Source organism: Schistocerca serialis, chromosome 6 (assembly GCF_023864345.2).
Source record: "Schistocerca serialis cubense isolate TAMUIC-IGC-003099 chromosome 6, iqSchSeri2.2, whole genome shotgun sequence".
Taxonomy (NCBI): Eukaryota; Metazoa; Arthropoda; class Insecta; order Orthoptera; family Acrididae; genus Schistocerca; species Schistocerca serialis.
The window spans coordinates 39,112,501-39,132,027 of record NC_064643.1 but is presented as its reverse complement, the minus strand read 5'-3'; the positions used below and the strand labels follow the sequence as shown (position 1 = coordinate 39,132,027).

Below are 19,527 nucleotides of genomic sequence, written 5' to 3'. Positions count from 1 at the left end.
TGTGAGCAAAAAATCGGCGAACCAACGGATCCTCGATCCGAGACTTTGACGAAAGCCATTGCGTAGCAACAAAACGCAAAACAGTAGCAAGGACAGGGTCAGCAGCTGTGGCTGTAGCTACATGACGAAAATCAATCGGAAACGATTCGACCACTTCATCGGATTCCGCATCAATGAACATGCAAGCAAGTTCGGAAGAATCGAATGCTTTATCCTCAGCAACAGGCAAACGGGACAACGCATTGGCGTTTCCGTGCTTAGCAGTGGACCGATACAAGATATCGTAGCGGTACTGCGAGAGGAAAATAGACCAGCGAATGAATTTCTGCGCTGTACGTGGAGGTACAGGCTTGGTCGGATGAAAAAGCGATGTCAAAGGTTTGTGGTCTGTGATGATGGTAAAGTGACGACCATACAAGAAATCATGGAACTTAGTAACACCAAACACGAGAGCCAAAGCTTCTTTCTCTATCTGCGAGTAATTTCGTTGCGCAGACGAGAGCAATTTGGACGCAAAGGCAATAGGGCGATCATGGGAGCCAACTTTGTGCGCAAGCACAGCACCGATCCCGAAATCCGATGCATCTACCATCAACAAAAGGGGTTTCTGGGGATCGAAAGGCGTGAGGCAAGTATTAGAAAGCAACGCCGATTTCAACTGGCGAAAGGCGCGTTCGCATTCCATCGTCCAGACGAACGGAACACCTTTACGGCGTAAGCGATGAAGCGGAGCTGAAATGGAAGAGGCATTGCGCACATATTTATGATAATAGTTAATTTTACCCAACACACTCTGTAGCTGCTTTACATTTTGAGGGGAAGGCAATTCTTGTATGGCACGGAGGTGCTCTGGACTCGGATGTATGCCTTGGGCATTAATGACATGTCCCAGGTATGGTAAGTCACGAGCAAAAAACACACATTTGTCCTTCCTCAAGCGAAGACCATTTTGTCGCAAGACCTGAAATAATGTTCGTAGGTTCGCAAGATGATCTTCTTCTGTCTGTCCGGAGATCACTCTATCGTCCAGATAGTTTGCTGCAGTAGGGACCGACGCACAAATAGTTTGTAAATATTGCTGAAACAATGCAGGGGCGGATGCACACCCGAATGGCAGTCTTTTGAATCGGTACAATCCAAGATGCGTGTTAACCACCAATACGCGCTGGGATTCGTCGTCCACCGGTATTTGCAAGTACGCATCGGCTAGGTCCAACTTTGAAAAATATTTTCCCGGGCACAGTTTAGCAAAAAGATCTTCTGGGCCCACGCAAAGTCTCAATTTTCCGGAAGGTTTTGGCAAAATTACTAAGGGTGAGGCCCAGAGAGAAGCTTGCACACGTTCAATTACACCTTGTGATTCGAGATCGTTTAACGTTCTTGCGACCTCATCACGCAATGCGTGGGGAACATTGCGCGCTCTGAAAAATTTCGGTTGCGCGTTGACTTTCAGTTCCAAATGTGCTTCATAGTTTTTAGCGCAACCTAAGCCCGGTGCAAAAATGTCTGCAAATTCGTCACATAGACGAGAAACACTGTCTGAAGGCACAGTTTGATTCACTGATAGGACCTGATTTACAATAGACATGTTAAACAACTGAAATAAGTCTAAACCAAACAAGTTCACTGCAGTAGAAGAATGAAGAACGTAAAATGACACAAGTTTCGTTTGTCCCTTGTATGTTGCAAGAAGGCTGCACTGTCCTAACACAGGAATTTTCTGTCCTGAATATGTGGTTAGCTTAACATTTGCGGAACGCAACGGAGGTTTGCCCAGTTGTTTGTACGTGTCGTGATTGAGCATTGAAACTGCAGCTCCGGTATCGAGCTGGAATGGTATGTAGTCCAAATCTACAAAAAGTTTATTGTCCTGCTGACGACAAGAGCGACTGTTTTGTGCAATTTGAACAGACACTTGTACAGAATCACTTGCTAATTGACGTGATTTCCGGCGACGTCGACGCACAGTTTTTGTGGGACGAACACAGTCACTATTAGAGAAAGTGTCACTGGACGAAGTGGAATTAATGACATAAATGTCCATGGGCGAAGGTCCACAAGCCTGAGTGTCCTTGGTTCCATTCCGGCGCGAAGCAAAGGGCCTGGAATGGTTGTGATCGTCTGATCTGAGCTTTTTCTGGCAAACACTCTGAACACGTCCTTTCCTATTGCAGAAAAAGCAAATAGCTTGGCGTGACGGGCAATGTTCACGCGAATGTCGAGTAGCACACTGCGGGCATGATTTCACTGCATTTGTGTGCTGGCGCGGCACACCTGGCTTAGAGCGCGGCGGCAGCTGCGTCAAAGTGCGCGAGGCCCGGTTACCGGGCCGCGCAGCGCGTCCAGCGGGCTGGTTAATGTTACACACGGCTGGCGAAGTTTCAAAAGATTCCTGAGCACAGTCAAGTGTGTCTTGTCTATCTAATATGTCTATCACTTGTTGAAGGGAGGGATTTACTAGTTTCAAAATTTGCTCCCGTATGCGAACATCAGAAACGTTCTGTGCAATTGCATCACGCACCATTGTATCTGAATAAGAAAGGCCACAGTCACAGTCAAAGGCACAGTCCCTAGTAAGTCCTTGCAATGTTGCTACCCACTCCCTATTAGTTTGACCGGCCGTATGTTTTGTACGAAAGAACGTATACCTTTTTGCAACCACATTAACCTTTTCTTTGAAATAGGCATCTAAAGCAGACAAAATTTCCTCATAGGACAGAGTTGCTATGTCGCGTCGGGGAAACAATTTCACTATCACACGGTAGGTGGACACACCGACACAAGAAAGCAAAAACGGCTGCCGCTCATTACCTGGAATTCTGTAGGCGGCTAGATGGAAGGCGAACTGTCGGGACCATTCTGTCCACGATTCGTGCACCGGGTTGTAGTGCCTAAAAGGCGGTGCAACTGCGAGTTGTGGCTGCGGTAGCGGTGAAGCGGCGGCTGCCGCATCGTGTTGCAGTGCACGTTGACCCTGGACGAGCTGTCCAAGGGCATCCAATAACGCCTGCGTCTGCTGATTCTGCAAGCGATAAAATTCGGACAGTACATCTGGCGAAGCCATGACACAAATAAATGTACGCAATCAGAAAGAACACGTTTCCTTTAAGCTGCGTCGCCAAATGATGTGTCGACAGATGTGCCGACAGTGTTATTTTGAGGGGGCCGATAGGCACGCTATCTAACGCAGACGGGCGTGAATTCTGGAACAAGATACGTTATGACTGCTATCAAGAAAATACGTAGCTTTGGAATATACTTAACTTTATTCACTCCTGGTGATACATCTCTCTTGACTATACAAATGAGACTCGTAAGATACATGCACTGTTACAATTGACGCCTTGCTAGGTCGTAGCCATGGACTTAGCAGAAGGCTATTCTAACTGTCTCTCGGCAAATGAGAGGAAGGCTTCGTCCATATGGTCGCTAGCAATGTCGTCCGTACAACTGGGGCGAGTGCTCTATCGTATATCGAGACCTGCCTTGTGGTGGCGCTAGGTCTGCGATCACACAGTGGCGACACGCGGGTCCGACATGTACTAAATGAACCGCGGCCGATTTAAGCTACCACCTAGCAAGTGTGGTGTCTGGCGGTGACACCACAAATATAGTGGGTGAAGCCCTTCGATATCGTACAGAAGTATTTGATCACCTTATGAACCAGTAAAAGTTCTCAATCAAACACCGACCACTTACACTGAGACATTGTCAGTTTTTTCGAGGCAGATCGGAGTGATTCTGTAGTGTCACCCACGCCCTGTTGCTGGCATCTGCCGTGAGGGTCGTAAGTCGATTTAGCTTGGAGCGGGCGAGGGTAACAGCTTCAGAAAGCGTGGTTCTCAGACAGTTGGACGTGTCGATCGTGTCGTTTGATCCATCGGCCAGGAACACGTCGGGCAAACAGCATCTTGTACGGAAGCTGCACGGGGGAGGTGTCGGCGATAAAAACTTACCCTGACTAGAAGGCATCTTAGTGCAGAATGATCTTCTGGGAGAGGCAAGCTAAGATTGGAGTTGACCCATCTGAAGGGGGGGCGCATGCCTGCAAACGAAACAGTGTGTCCCAGAAAAGTAACAGTGGTGTTACTAAGCTGCGACTTTTCACAATTCATCTCGATGCCATTCAATTCTGATGCCGTGCGAACTTGACGAGGTGCTCCTGATGGTCGCTGATAGATGATGAGTACACGAGAATATCACTGAGGTACACATAGGCAAAAGGAAAGTTAAACACCACTGAGTCGATAAAACGTTGCTACGTTCGTGCAACTTTTTTAAGGGTGTAAGGCACGAATTGGTATTCAGAGAGCACAAATGGCGTATCGATAGCAGTCTTAGGTATGTCGGGTGGGTGCCAGGGAACTCGGTGACACGCCATACAGCAGTCAAGCACTGTAAACACTCGGACACTGTGCTAGAGTTGTGTGTAGTCCTGGATGTGGTGCGAATTTAGCTCAAATGGCTCTAATCACTATGGGACTTAACATCTGAGGTCACCAGTCCCGTAGACTTAGAAGTACTTAAACCTAACTAACCTAAGGACATCACACACACCCGTGCCCAAGGCAGGATTCGAACCTGCGACTGGAGCAGCCGTGTGGTTCCAGACTGAAGTGCCTAGAACCACTCGGCCACAGCGGCCGGCGAAAATTTAGCATTCAGTAATCACCGTATATACGGAATGTACCATCTTTCTTTAACACGAGGTGTATCGGTGAGGGTCAGTTGATGGTTGAGACCACAGGATATCCGCGTCTTTGACAGTGTCCTCAGCACAGTGTAGCTCGATCGGGTTAAGGTGCCAAACCTTGTCGAACCAGAGTCCCCTCCGCGGTATTTATCTCGTGACAGGTGCCACTGCTGATAGCGACTAAGCAGTAGGTGAGACGGCAGGGGGGGGGGGTAGGGGCTCGATTGTGTGAGCTGCAGGTCGCCGGTAGCAGATGAAATATAACATTGGTGGGAGATGGAATGTTGGCACGTGGGAGGTGGAGTAGGTTCACTGGCAGTGTGAGTGACGTGTCAGCTGACATCGGGAGATCGCGGGTGAGATGCGGTGCGACGGTGGGCAGTGAGTGTGACGGCGTGCTAGCTGCGAGGACGATGTCGCAATCACTACGCACGTCACACGGAAGCAGGTGCGGTTGCCGGGCCTCGTGTATTGGCGTTCGTGTAGTTGCCGTGGACAGAGAGAGCGGCACGTCCGCCCGGGTCGCAACTGTGGGGTCAAGATCGTGCTCGGGAAACAGTATCGGCAGAGAGGCGGCGGAAGTTTGCCGGTACATGTGCAGTCGGGGACGGCGCTGAGTCGAAAGAGATCTGCTTCGAGTTTTGCGTGCAGAGGGCTGCCATCTGAGAGCACTCGTGTGAGAGCTCGGAGATCTGAGAAGGCTGTCGCCACAGGAGATTGTGGCACCGGAAGAGTGGTGGACTGCAGTGCCTCGAAGGTAAGGCGAGAGGTCACAGTGGCAGAGGAAGTTCAACCTTATGACAGGTTTGTCGATTTCTACTACGTAAAAAGTCCAGGGAAAAGCTTATTGTGGGAAACACAGAGTAATAACCTTACGTACCTGTGAGAGGGGATACGTGGTCTGTTTACAGTGACAAAAGGTAGTGAAGCTGGAGAGGGGTCATCAGATGTGACAGTGGCGAGGGTGACGCCGACAGCTGCTCCCGTGTGCACGAGGAAGTGGAGGCCGGACATTACGTCACCACGTAGAGACGGTGAGCGTGTGCCCGAGGTGGGCGCCGTGTGACCCGGACCGGTAGGCGCCGTGTGGCGTAGAGGCGGGACGTGGCGTGGCACCTAAACGTGACTGCCGTTCGTGTTTAGGTGACTGCGCAGAGGCCTGCAGTTGTGAGCGGTGGGCGAAACATCGCACGAAGCTGACACTGTGGACAGGTAGGGAGGGGGGACGGAGAGGCAGTGTCGGCGCTCGGAGGCCGGTCGGGCACAGCTTCATCCTTGTGTGGTGCATGTCGGGTCGTCGACACTGGCAGTGTGGGGCGGAGGCCGACAGACGGCAGTGGTGTTGCAGTGGTGGTCTGGCCCGGGTGTGCGCGACTGTGAGCACGTGAGGAAGGGGGCAGCGGGGACGGCACTGCCCCCACCGCCGCAGTCGGCGACGACGCTCGAGGCGTGCACCGGCAGAGGCGAATAATAGCGAATGCTCGATCAGCGGAACGGATGCTCGACTCCGTAGCGGCAGTGGTACGCGGAAGCAGCTCCGGCTGTACCTCCTGAGAAAGTTTGAGGAGCCGAAGGGTCCAGAGAGTGATGTCGGTCCTAACTTAACTGTCGATTTCCGAGTGAAGGTGCCGTCAGAACTCAGACGGCGTTCATTTGCCGAATAGTTCGGCGTGAATAATCTGGTGTGTGGCCTCCGGAGGAGGACAGGAGAGGTGCTCGATGAGGCAACTTTTACACAATGTACAGTTGCAGTCTGTAGGTGATGAAAGCAGCAGATCACTGATGAGATCGATGTGGTCGTGCCAATGACTGGTAAGGTAAATTGTGCTCACGATAACGTCAGATACAGCACGGAAATCGGGGATATAATCCACTAGGGCAAACCACATCTTAGGGTTGTCCTTTCGCACCTCGGGAAAGCTCAGAGTGGTAGTATTAAGAGTGGGCGAGGAAGCAGCCAACGTGCACTGAGACAGGGGAGCTGTACCGGCCTGCGGTGTCAAATCGTGACCGAGTGGTGGGACGGCCGTTATCGGAACGGTGCCCGAAGCAGCGGAAGCCCGGCCCGGCTCGTAGTCGGACGCGTGCCGGAGGCTGCTAATATCGAGAGTGGACACGGTCAAAACGTGTGCGTCGGTGAAAGGGGCCATCGGAAGGCGGCACGACCGGAGCAGGTGCAGGCAGAGCAGGGGTGGTGTAGTGGAGGGCTGGGCTCTGGGGAGCAGCGACGACCCGAGTAGGTCCGGAGGGGGCTGCGGCGCCACAGTCGGAGGCAGCAGGTGCGGACGTGCGGGTGTGGACGAGAAAAGGATGCTGTGGTCTGTAGCGGCAGGACCGGGTGCGAGTGAGGTGCGTAAGGAGGGTTGCTGCGGCGCCGTCGGCCGATACGTTTGGAGCGGGCACGAGCAGAGTACGGGTGCCGTAGGGCGGTGCCGCAGGAGCCGGGGTGGAAGGTGCGAGAGCGTAAGTGACCGGTGCGGCAAAAGCGACCAGCATCACCGAAAATCTGTGCACGTGGGAAGCGAGACGTGCGGAGATGCGGTCCTCCGACACGGCGGAGGTGACCCGCGTCACTGCTGAAGCGGGCAATAGTGCTGACACGGAGAGGTGAGCGTGCTGGCGTACCGGTGCGGCAGAGGTGACTGGCGTCACAGAGTGAGCGTACGAAAATGAAACTGTGTGACCGGAACCCGTCGCAGCAGAGGAGCCGGTCGTCGTCATCGCAAATTGTGAGAACACTGCAGAATGGGGCAGCACGCTTTGGACTCACCGGACGGGCCGTTTCGTTCCAACCTCGGCCACGGACCGGCAGTGTGATGTGGCGAGTCCTTTACGGGGACGAGGCCGGTGAGCGGGTTACTCGCCACGAGGTGGTAGGCGTGCAGGGCAGCAGACGTTGTCGGCCGTATAGTGCCGGGTGAGGCTGGTTCAGTGGCATCGGAAACCCGTCAAATGAAGTCGTATATTTCTGCCTTATCCACGAGTGACAAGGCATTGTAGGCACGGAGGAGTCTGAACGCGAAGGAATAATATGACCCGTGTCGGTAGTGAACGGAACCGGAACACAAGAAAAAAGGCGATGCACACTCACAGTTTTCAACATAACTAACAGTTGTTGGAGTCACCACTGTGGTTATTAATGCAGTTAAGATAATTCCTGTTACTAATGACACACGTTTTGAGGGAAATACATTTATGAAACACTCAATAACTAGACACATTATAGCAGAAAACATGAATGTTACAGCATGTGAAAAACCCAGCATCAGACTTCTCAAAGAAAGTCTTTCACAGATAAAACACACATTTCCCTTATTGACAGTTGCCACATATTTTTGAAAAAATTTTGATATGAGCTAGAGATTGTGAGTTTAAGTTTTACATTTTTACATCAGAATTGCATACAGTAAATATTATGTTGTTTGCATCACTACCACAAACTAGTCTGCCACTGTTTCTAAACCAACCACCAAGTGAGCTGTAACTGTTTACAAAATTGAAATTTTCAAGTTTTTGTACTTTGGAAAAACTATTACAGATATTTTTCTCCACACGAAATATATGCAAGTGCCAGGTTCCTAATGCTTTTTAGCAACTAATACTGAAACTTCATTTGCCCTAGCCAGTTCGAGTAATGCTTACAATTAGACTTTTACAGCAGAAAACAGTTTGTCTGTAGAACAGGATCCTCTACTGTGCTTAGAGCATTACCTCAAAATATTATCTTCTACAACATTATCATTCAAAGTTTGCAACTTTGCTACATCACCATGAACACTAATTTCAGCTTTGCTGTATTCTTCAATTAATACTCTTGGTGCTACGCCTTTATTCACAGTTTCATAAATTTAACATATTCACTCAAATTGAAACACCTCAACACAAAAGTTTCACGAGCTTCTAAATTTTCTTCGCTTGAGTGTTAGTCCAACCATCATTCTTGCATTTTAGAAATAATTACTGTTACTTTCCATACAAACCCACATAAAATTCCTTCTCCTCAATCTGCAAACACGTAGGTCCACAACAGTATCCAAATTTTTATTCTGTAAGATCCCAGACCCGAGCTTCCAAATTGAGCTGACTCTCTCCTCTACTGTTGTCCAGAAAGAACTGAAAAATAAAAGCTGAGAGAAAGCACACTTTTTTTGCTACGTGTGTGCAGCTAATAAATTGGCAAGAAGGAAGGTCGCACAGTACCTTCTTTTTATTGCTCCTTATTGAATTTGTGGCTCTATGGAATTAGCATTTTTAGATCTAGGCAGAACGACTGACCTTCACTGTAAGATAAGGACAATGCTGCACGATGAAACTTTATCCTTCTCTCTGTTTATTGTTTCCATCTCTCATGTAGTAATTTATAGCAGTTCCACATTGCAGTACAAAACAAACCTCAGCCAGCCAGTGACCTCAAAAAGAAAGGGATACCTCCCACGTCATTCACCTCGTGACTTCACAGTGAAACTATTTGCTCCGTAACTAACCGACAACTGCTCGTTACACAAATTGACGAGAGCAAAGATAGGAGAAGTTTCAGTTCAGCTATCTTATAATACGTCGATATTTTACATCCGGAGATCTTCGTATGTGGTTAAATACTTCTTTTATAAAATTGTCAAATTATTGCTCAAAATATTTCATACGTTGAGATTGATAATTTCAGATACGATTATAATTTTGAATTAAATTAGAAGTACAAAGAGTAATAGTCTTCTGAAAATAAGGCTTACAATAAGGTACAGAGCACATCGTTCAGAAGTGCAGTGTAATATTCCTTCGGGCACGCACGCACGTCCTAAGGAACACGGGCTGTGGTAAGCTGCAGCCATTATGACGTATGTGAAATGTATTTGCAGTTGCAAATACGGACAAATCTCAGCTGTATAATGGAATGGTGACAGCGAAAATTTGTGCCGGACTGAGACGTGAACCCGGATTTTGCACTTATCGTGAGCGGTCACCTGTCCGTTTGCACGCTTCACGGCCAGACCCAAACTTCCACATGTCGAAAACCTGCACCGGTGCGTTCATTATGTACGTTTCTGTACAGGGGAGGCATTTTTAATCGAAATTCACGTGCCCAGTGTCGGTGGATAAATACGATATTGTAGTGCCTGTGTTGTCCAGAAGTAAAAAGCGTGCATCTCTGAAGGAATATTGCATCATACTTCTGAACAATACAGGCACTGAAATATCATATTTATCCATCAACACCAGGCAAGCAGCATTCAATTAAAAATGCCTCCCCTGTATGGAAAAATATATAACGAATGTACGAATGCAGGTTGTGGACATACGGTTGACAATATATTGAAGTTTGCATCTCGTCTGGAAGTACGGTCCGATAGCCTAACGGCAAACCGACTGCTCGCAATAAGTGGGAAATCTTGGTTCGAGTCCGTATCTGGCACAAATTTTCATTGTCATCATTCCATCACACAGCCGACGGTTCTCCGTATTTGCAGCTGTGAATACATTTCGTGTTAAAATAAGGCTTACGTATGTTGTATCTTTTTTTGAAAAATATGAGACTGTTATATTATCAGAAGTACAATATAAAGTCACGATTTCTTCGGATCGTGTCATGAACTGAATGAGTGTACACAGTCTACAATACACGACACTGACCAGCTCCGTAACACAGGGGGGGAGTGATCTGTGAGCTTGCTGCTGCTGTTGCTGCCACTGAGTCTTGTTCGCAGGGGACTGTGCCTGTTCTTTTCCTTCCCTCTTCTCTGCTTACAAATACCCATGCTTAATGGTAGTAGCCAAAATAATGACCTGACCATGGAATATGCACAAATAGGTTGCTGTTTTGCCAGGTGGTGTAAGTGGAACGTGGTTTATGGTTGGCTTACTACAGGTATCTGTGGCATTGCTTTTAGCCTGCTTAATTGTGAAAATGTTAGTGCCTTATGCTGATTAAATATTGAGTGTCTTGTGAAACTGCCCATGGGGGTCTGTAACACAGCATACGCATACCAATGGGGCACCTATGCTGTGAGATCTGTATCACTAAATAGCTAACACAGATTTGGAACTTGCAACTGGGATTGTACACTAACAACTTCAGGGACAACAAAAATTGGATTTTCGGCCTTTCATATAATTATTGATCAAATTTAAAATTCTGCCATAATATACTCACTGAGATGTATGATCTTATGTTAAAGGTTTAACACAATAAGACCAGTATTGTTTTGTTTTATTTTAGGGCACAAGAACAACTAGAGTCGTACGTGCCCATTTCAGAACTGTAGGACACGAAGATGAAAGGGAGTAAAAATGACTACACATTAAGCCCAATTCACAGAAGGAAAGACAGCTAATAAAACGAACTTAAGTTGGCTAAGGAGACGACCGTTTGCCTCTGTTTGATTTCTCGGAGCCTTTCTGGTCGGCAGAGGAAGACTCGGACGTTTGTCGGCCGGAGAGACGTAAGAGGGCTTCACGGGAGTATTCCTCCTATCCTTTCCGGCCTGCCGGTCGTGTAGCAGGTGACTCTGCCCCGAGGCAAAAGTTCGGTGGCTCGTCGCACACCCGGAGCAGGAGACGGGGACACTGTGCGATTTCACAACCGCGGTGCCGAATTTGAGGTCGCATGTCCGCACACTTCGTGGAGTGACACGTAGCGATGACGGTACTTTAAGTGCCGGACGGTAGAACACGTGGCTTCCGACTGGCCGACAATTGCGAGTGACCGGGTGAGGCACTTTTTCCTTCGGCCAGATCTTCCGGACGACCCACTCGTCGAGATACGCAGACAGTCTCAGGAGGAGACGGCACAGTCGCCACTGCAGTCGGCAGGGCGGGGAGAAGGAAACAGAATGTCACCCTCTCGAGCATCCCTGTCGCAGGCTACACATTTGGCCAGGTGTCGACAGGACATTTGAGTGTGGTTATAACGGTGACAGTAGTAGCAGCGCATTGGGTTAAGAACGTAGCCTGCTTTGATCTTTGACAGAAACATTTTTCTATAAAAAGTGAGAAAAAGAGTGCACACGAGCACTAGTGATTACACGTAACGGCACCCTGATCGGAGAGGTACATTTGGATTTCTGTCTCGATCGGACCGTCGAGCTACTCAGTGTAAATAACACCGCGGGATGCATACGGCATTCGGTGGGCCTCGACACGGGCGGGATAGTTGCGGAGGAGCGAAGCTGTGAGCTGTCGTCGTGCTCGAGAATCGGTAGTAGTCTCCAAAACTGAAGTACCGTCGTGTAAACGAGAACAGGATTTCACGTGCCTGGCAATTGCGTCGACACCTTTCCGAATAATAAATGTATTTACCGTAGCTATAGGACAGACCGTCTTCAGCTGTAAAATGGCAAGGAACTGTGGTGCAGAGGGTCACTGAATCTTTAGCCTCGTTCCACTTACGTTCGGTAGACGTCTTCTACCAAGAGACGATCGGCTCGTGGCGAGAAAATGCCCCGCGGTTGTCGGCGCCTCTGACGGCACACTCCTTCCGACCGTCAGCCTCCCTCGGAGGGGAGCGCTCCTGGCTCAGGTGGTCGTTCACACCTCCCGAACGCCTGACAGAGGGACCGATTGGCAGTTTGGGAAGGTGGCAGCACGGGCAACCGCCCTTCCTGGGCCGGGTCCGTACCGGGGGGTACGTGCGAACCCCACCTGTCGGTGTGGGGCTACGAGTTGTGCGTTACCGCGTCACCCGTTACGTGTCGGACGCACGGGTTGACCTTCGGGAGCGCACAGTGAGGAATAAGAAAAGGAGGAACCTCAAACACTGGAGCGGAGGAAGGACGGGAGAACGGGAACGGAGAAAGCGAAAAGGACCGAAAAATGTTGGACTGTTCTGATATCGGCTACTGAAAATTCGGAACACACTTCAACGAGAGGACAGACATGTGGAACGAAAGGGAAAAGGTGCTGCAAAAGCTGGGCCCCCGTGGTGGCCTAAGAGTGGCAAGCCCCCTGGGGGGGATGAGACCAGTACGAGACTTAGAAACTGTGTATATGTGTTGAGGTAGAATAACTCATCCCAGACTATACTCGTCCTATGTTTGATAATGAGAGCACGTAATGACTTCTACTTCTAATTCTGCATCTACATCTAATCTAGTCGTACTCTGCAAACCACCGTGAAGTGCGCGGCAGAGGGTATGTCCAGTTGTACCAATTATTAGGGTTTCTTCTATTGCAGTTACGCATGGAGCGTGGGAAAAATGATTGATTGAATGCCTTTGTGTGTGCTATAATTATTCTAATTTTAATTCGTGATATCCGTGTGACAGATATGTAGGCGTTTGTAGTATATTTGTAGAGTAATCATTTATAAGTCAGTTGTTGAAACTTTGTTACTAGACTTTCTCAAGATAGTTTACATCTATCTTCAAGAGTCTGACAGTTCAATTTCTTCTGCATCTCCTTAACACTTTTCCGTGTGTCAAATTAAATCTGTGACCATTTGTGCTGCCCTTCTCTGTATCCATTCAATATCCCGTATTAGTGCTATTTGGTACTAAATCTATGAGATCATTCCGTTTAACATCCCTACAATGATATGTCCAGGTATTTAAATGAGTTGGTCGATTCCATCTTTGACTCATTGATATTGTAGTCATAGGATACTACATTTTTTGAGGTGTGCACAATTTTATATTTCTGAACATTTAAAGCAAGCTGGCAATCTTTGCACCACATTGAAAGCTTATCAAGATCTGACTGAATATTTATGCAGCTACTTGCAGGTAATACTTCATTATAGATAATTGCATTATCTACAGAAAATATGAGGTTACTATTAAAATTGCCCACAAGGTTATCAGTACACGACATGAGGAGGAAGTTTCCCAACACACTTCCTTGGCACACACCTGAAGTTACTTCTACATCTGACGATGATTCTCCATCTGAGATAACACGCTGTTCCCTCCCCACCAAAAAGTCCTCAATCCAGGTACAAATTTCACTCGATTCCCCCAACGATTGAACTTTTGACAATAAGAATAAGTCTGGTACTGAATCGAATGCTTTTCAGAAATCGAGAACTTCTGACGAAGTTCAAACATAAATTCAAACTTTTCCAAAACTTTTTCTTCCTTCCATCCTTAATGTCTGACATTTAACACATTAACACATTTTGTAAAATAATCAGACATCTGGAGCTGTTTTACATATGTAAGTTTGTTTCTTTAAGGGATTCATTTTGGCTAGTTATATTGGTTTGATACTAAAGCTAAAAACCATTACGTAAACTGTCATTGAGCCAAAATAAACTTTTCATACACTAAGCATTTCTTCCAGTTATTGCTGTCAGTGCAGATGCATATAGATTCTGCTCCTTCTTTCAACTTTTTCCCAATAGAAATTTTATTCCGATTTGTTTACGATTAGTGAGAGGGTACACAGTCAGTTAAGAACAAGAAAACGAGGCAAATTCAGTTGTCGTGCAATGTAGGTCATGAGAACAGAGAATTTGGTCGGACTAGAAAAGAACCGGGGCGGTCGGAAGCAGCTGCGACACAGACAGTACGAACCGACTCCTCGAGGATTTGCCAGATGAGATTGTAACCTGTTCACAGTGAATACCAGCCGTCTCTTAGCTGACAACCAGTTGGCCCAGTGAGCGTGGACGATGTGGGAGCTGTTCAGTCCACAGCTCGTGGTCTAGTGGCTAGCGTCGCTGCCTCTGGATCGCGGGGTCCCGGGTTTGATTCCCGGTTGGGTTGGAGATTTTCTCTGCCCGGGGACTGGGTGTTTGTGCTTTCCTCGTCATTTCACTACTGTCGTCATCATTCGTGGCAGTGACTACATTGGATTGTGAAAAAATTGAAACTTTGTGCGGATGCTATTGGCCGTGCAATTGAGCTCCCGACAAACCGCACGTCGTCATCGTCATCCTCGTCCTTCTGTTCACCACTAATACTGACTTCGTTTGCGTCCACCTGTCTTGCTGCTGTGCATCTTCTGTCACTGGAATTTGATTATGTGCCTCAGAAAAGACAGAAAGCATCTGTTTATATGACCGGTAACGAAGTTTCTTTCTTCTTGAGGTTTGCCATTGCTTTCTTTGTAGGTGTTTGTACAGAAGGGGAATCGTTCAGTTGCAGGTACTGAAGACCTTGGTGGAGAAGTGCACCGGAATACACACACTGACGGCTCCCTACAAACTGCTGAAGTCTGAAAGGTGCTCGGAGGCCCTGTCGCAGCTGCACAACCTCCGTGTGCTGAATCTGGAACCGGAATACAAGGAATTCGATCGTAGCTCTACCCAGGAACCTTGTTTGGTGCGACCTCTGGTCAACGGATGCCCGCAACTAGCCGAGGTCGACTTTGGGTTTACGTATATCAATATGGAAGACCTGAGGTACTTTCTGAGAGCCAAGAGGAACACCCTCAGGTCGATACGCATAAAGTGGGCGATGGGTGGGACGAGGTGAGTGTTATTACCTGTCCTCCTAAGATTGTCTAACTTCTACTCGAAATTACTTTCGGTTGACGAGTGTGCTTCCCGTGTATTCGATATCTTCACCCTACACGGTATAACCTGCGCCTTTCTCGTTATGGTAAGTGGACTTTTGGCATATTTCTTCTCGCGTACGTATAAAGGGCTATTAAATACAGATTGTTATGTAGCTAGCTAAATATTGCTACGATTCCTTTAAAAAAGCTGCAGGTCAGCTTTCGTCAGTTTGGTACGGAATTACTTCCATTCGTAAGTGACCGTGCCACTGTTTAAGCCTCCGTATTTAACAGTTGTACCCAGTTCAGTTCTGTGCAATACAACAATACCTGGCAAGCCAGCCTCACCCGCGCATTTTGGGTTCCGAGTTTGTCGTGAAAATTATTCTGCACATTTCGTAGTGAAATTAACAGGCAGAATGTGTCATTTCCAAATTAGCACTTATAATTTAAGAAATGCTGATAATGATTCATTGCATAGACACAGCCTGTGGATGAGGAAGTTTTTGAAACATGTATCCCTCAGGGCACCATTCTGGATCCATTACTTTTTCTGTTTATGTCTATAATATTTTACCATAAATTCTTTCTCTTCAACTTGTTGGTGTACATTATTATCGCCCAAAGTAGAAAGCAGCAACATTATGAGGCACTTAGCAACTTGTGTACGAAGGAACTGTTCACATTATTACGGGAGCTTGTACTGGAGCAGATACCTTAGTTATTTACTGGTACTACGTAGCTTCGTTGTGAAACGTTTGCCGGAAATATCTGTGTACATACTACGGTAAATTCCACAAAGCAAATATATCACAAGTTGGTCCCGCCAGTTGTGTCTTTAAATTCAGTATACTCCAGTTCCTTGACATAGTTTTTATTTTATTTCCACTGATAAATTAATGACTGTTGACAATTAACTGTTATCAGGAATCATTGTGACCTGGACTATCATTGTTTCATTAGTAAGCATCATACAGAGAGACACAGAAACTATAAAAAAAAATTATTCATTCCAACACATGCAGATAGAATGTAAATATTGTGAAAATAATGTTCACAAAAATACTCGGTGAGCACATGTATTTGCAATGCTGGTAGATGATGCTGACTTTCAAACAGTGCGGTAATATCTAAGTGAAATAAATGTAACAACTGGGAAAAAAAATTATAAAAAATAACTCACGATCTTTGTTATCATCCAGGACAGAACAACAGATTTCGAGCAGTAACAAAAGCTTCACTCTGAAACACATAATTCGAGCTCACTACAATCACTGGTGTACGAACCTGCTGAGTGGTGAACTAATAAACTGATCAGGCCCTGACTGAATTACAGCAGTCGGTCGGGAAGTTACCGTAGCTGTACCGTAGGAGCGGCTGCCGACACCTCCAGTTTAGTCTCGCAGGTATTCCAGTACTACACTCCATTCACTGAAATGACAGACAGCCTGCGGACACGACGAGGCACGTGACCGCAGCACTGCCACCGAGAGGTGAGCAATACGGGGCACACTTCACTCAGTTTGGCCACGTCTGTTGCGATTGTAAGTCATTAGTGTGTGATCTTAGATTCTGATTGTAAAGTTCGTCTCGTTTGAAAGCCCAGTTTTTGATTATTCGTGTGTCAGTGTCAGTGATTGTAATCACATTCGTCATTCATTATTTTTGTGGTCACCTAGTAGCTATCCCCTTTATTTCTATTTGTATAACATAGGAGTAAACTTGTCATGTTGTCCTCTGCGGAGACGGTGAGCGAGGCCGACTTGTCAGATTTGACTCTAACTGAGAAGTGATCAAAGAAGAAGTCATTAACTTCTGTGGAGAAGCACATGGCTCTTAATCTGTGTAAAATGGAGCTGTTGTATCCAGAGCAGTCAGTGACCAATATTGTTTTGAAAAAAACTTGGTTGTCACACTCTTCAAAGTCTCCCAAGAAAGAAAAATCATGACAAACTTTCAGGAAGTATTGGTGACTTCGATAGAACTGCGATACGAAGGAAATTTTTTGTAACATGTCACTAACAACTGACAAAGTGCTTGTGGCCACGATTAAAAATCCACATTTGAGCAACTTCCATATATCATTTTATTATCATACAGTTTTAAAATAAATGAATTTTAAATACTTTCGGTGTGGATGCAGTAGCGTGCTAATAGACAGAGATGATTTCAGGGAGGCAGTGTCACCTACAAATGATAAATTGTTGAGAGATGAAGGAAGACCCGTCTATTGTTTGGACGAGACATGGCCAAATACACGACATACCTGAAGTAACGTCTCGGTGCATAAGTCCATAAAATCCTCTAAACAAGCATTTCTATCTGCATTATCCACTGGAAACAGGTAAAGGTAAATGCCTGATTATCACACATATTGGGAGCAAAGCAGGTTTTGTCAGAGGCAGTGTGTGAACTTTCAAATCCAAGACGGGCCCAAGAAAAGTGGAGGCTACTGTGAGGAGATGTGCAACAGTACATTCGAGAAGTGGTTTGAAGACTTTTTCTTCGGCTTCAGCAAAAAGAAGTTACTGTTCTCGATAACATGTCGTGCTATTCTTGTTGAAAAGAAGAAGTACCTAATCTGAATGCCAATAAGCGAGATATACCGGAATAACTAAAATCTAAAAATATTGTTATTGGAAAATGGAGTATTGAAGAAAGAATTACTGGAAATTGTTAAAAAAGAACAGAGTAGTGCACAAAGAATATGCAGTGGATGAAATGGCTGATGGAGCAGGGAAAACTTTTCTTCTGATTCCTCCATACCTGGTGAATTAAACATAATCGAGGTAGTTTGGGCCAAAATCGAAGGCTGTGTTGCAGAAAAAGACAGAACACACAAAATGTCAGAAGTTAAAGAACTATTAAAACAAGCAGTGACTGCAGAAGAGTGAAACAAATGTGTTTTCCATGTGATGGAAAAAAGTTTGACCTCAAATGTGGAAATTAGACTGCATTATAAAAGAGAGAAAAGAGTGTTTTGTTATAAACTTGAATCAAAGCAGTTCAACTTCAACAGAATAAGTTTTATTCTTCCTTTAACATTATTGTGGGTCACGTGAAACTGTGTCTGTTTCATTCCAGCTCTCAGTGAATAGACTAATGTGGAGATTTTCCACACTCAGGTTATCCTCTGGACTCAAATTTTCCTGATTTCAGCACATAAATGGTAATTCCTATAAACATGTAACAATACCACTGTGGCTTTAGCTAAACTTCTGCACAGACTGTTCAGAATTTTTAACTTTTCTCTGTCTAGGATCACTGGAATTGTGTTTGTATCTTTTGTAGTTTGTCAAACGTTAATTCTAGATATCTGCTGCCCCCTTTTGCGTAAACCCTGTACTTTGACAAGAGGTCATCGAGCCAATGTAGTCTTTCGAAATGACTGTTTTTGCACGTGAGACGACAACTCACGGGCAATAATAGAAGAGATGCTCCACACTGGCTCTAAATACACGTGGGTGTCCGATCGACTGACGGGCACTCATCAATGGGCAATACCGGCAGCGTACCATTTACTTCTGAAGATGTCTCCCAAAACGGGAGACAAAGAGCCAGAGAAAAGTTTTATATATTGACCTCAGCTTCTCAGCTCAGAAGTTTAAACTGGACTAAACACCAGCTTCGAGAACCTACGTGTTGTTTACGAAGATGTCTCATACAAAGATTTTCATTTCGGCAATATATTCTCACGAACAATTGTGCCTGTATATGTCAATAATCATTTAAAGGCAGAATGTTGTAAAAGAACTTTTTGTTTTACTTATTTTACTGAATTACATGAGCAAGCAACAGCTGGCAGCACTGACTTATTGGTCATCATATACACACAATAAATAAATATGAAATGCCCAGTTTCTGAAGACAAAAAACAAAAAAGAGAAAAAACTGTATGTTGAAGCCTTAGCAGTATTAAAAGCTGACTTCGGAAACACTATTTCATCACCAACTGAATGTGTTAATATGTTGGGCCTTAACTCTCACCATTATGTCTAACGTATATTAGTATAATTTATCAAAAAACAAAGATGATGTGACTTACCAAACGAAAGCGCTGGCAGGTCAAAAGACACACAAACAAACACAAACATACACACAAAATTCAAGCTTTCGCAACAAACTGTTGCCTCATCAGGAAAGAGGGAAGGAGAGGGAAAGACGAAAGGATGTGGGTTTTAAGGGAGAGGGTAAGGAGTCATTCCAATCCCGGGAGCGGAAAGACTTACCTTAGGAAGAAAAAAGGACGGGTATACACTTGCACACACGCACATATCCATCCACACAATACAGACACAAGCAGACATATATTAGTATAATTCATCCCTGATGGGTATACTTTCTGTGACACTAATAGTAATGATCTCAGCAGCGAATGATGCGATAGTGACAGTTGAACACGTTGT

General features: G+C 46.0%; 1 protein-coding gene across 1 annotated transcript in view; it reads left to right on the top strand.

Moving 5' to 3' along the window:
- Positions 1-7,229: 7,229 nt before the first annotated feature.
- LOC126484219 (uncharacterized) overlaps positions 7,230-19,527 on the top strand; it is a 108,424-nt gene continuing 96,126 nt past the window's right edge. Inside the window, exons 1-2 of the mRNA XM_050107633.1 lie at positions 7,230-7,300; positions 14,736-15,095. Coding sequence (XP_049963590.1) covers positions 7,230-7,300; positions 14,736-15,095 — 431 coding nt within the window. The remainder of the gene's footprint in view (positions 7,301-14,735; positions 15,096-19,527) is intronic.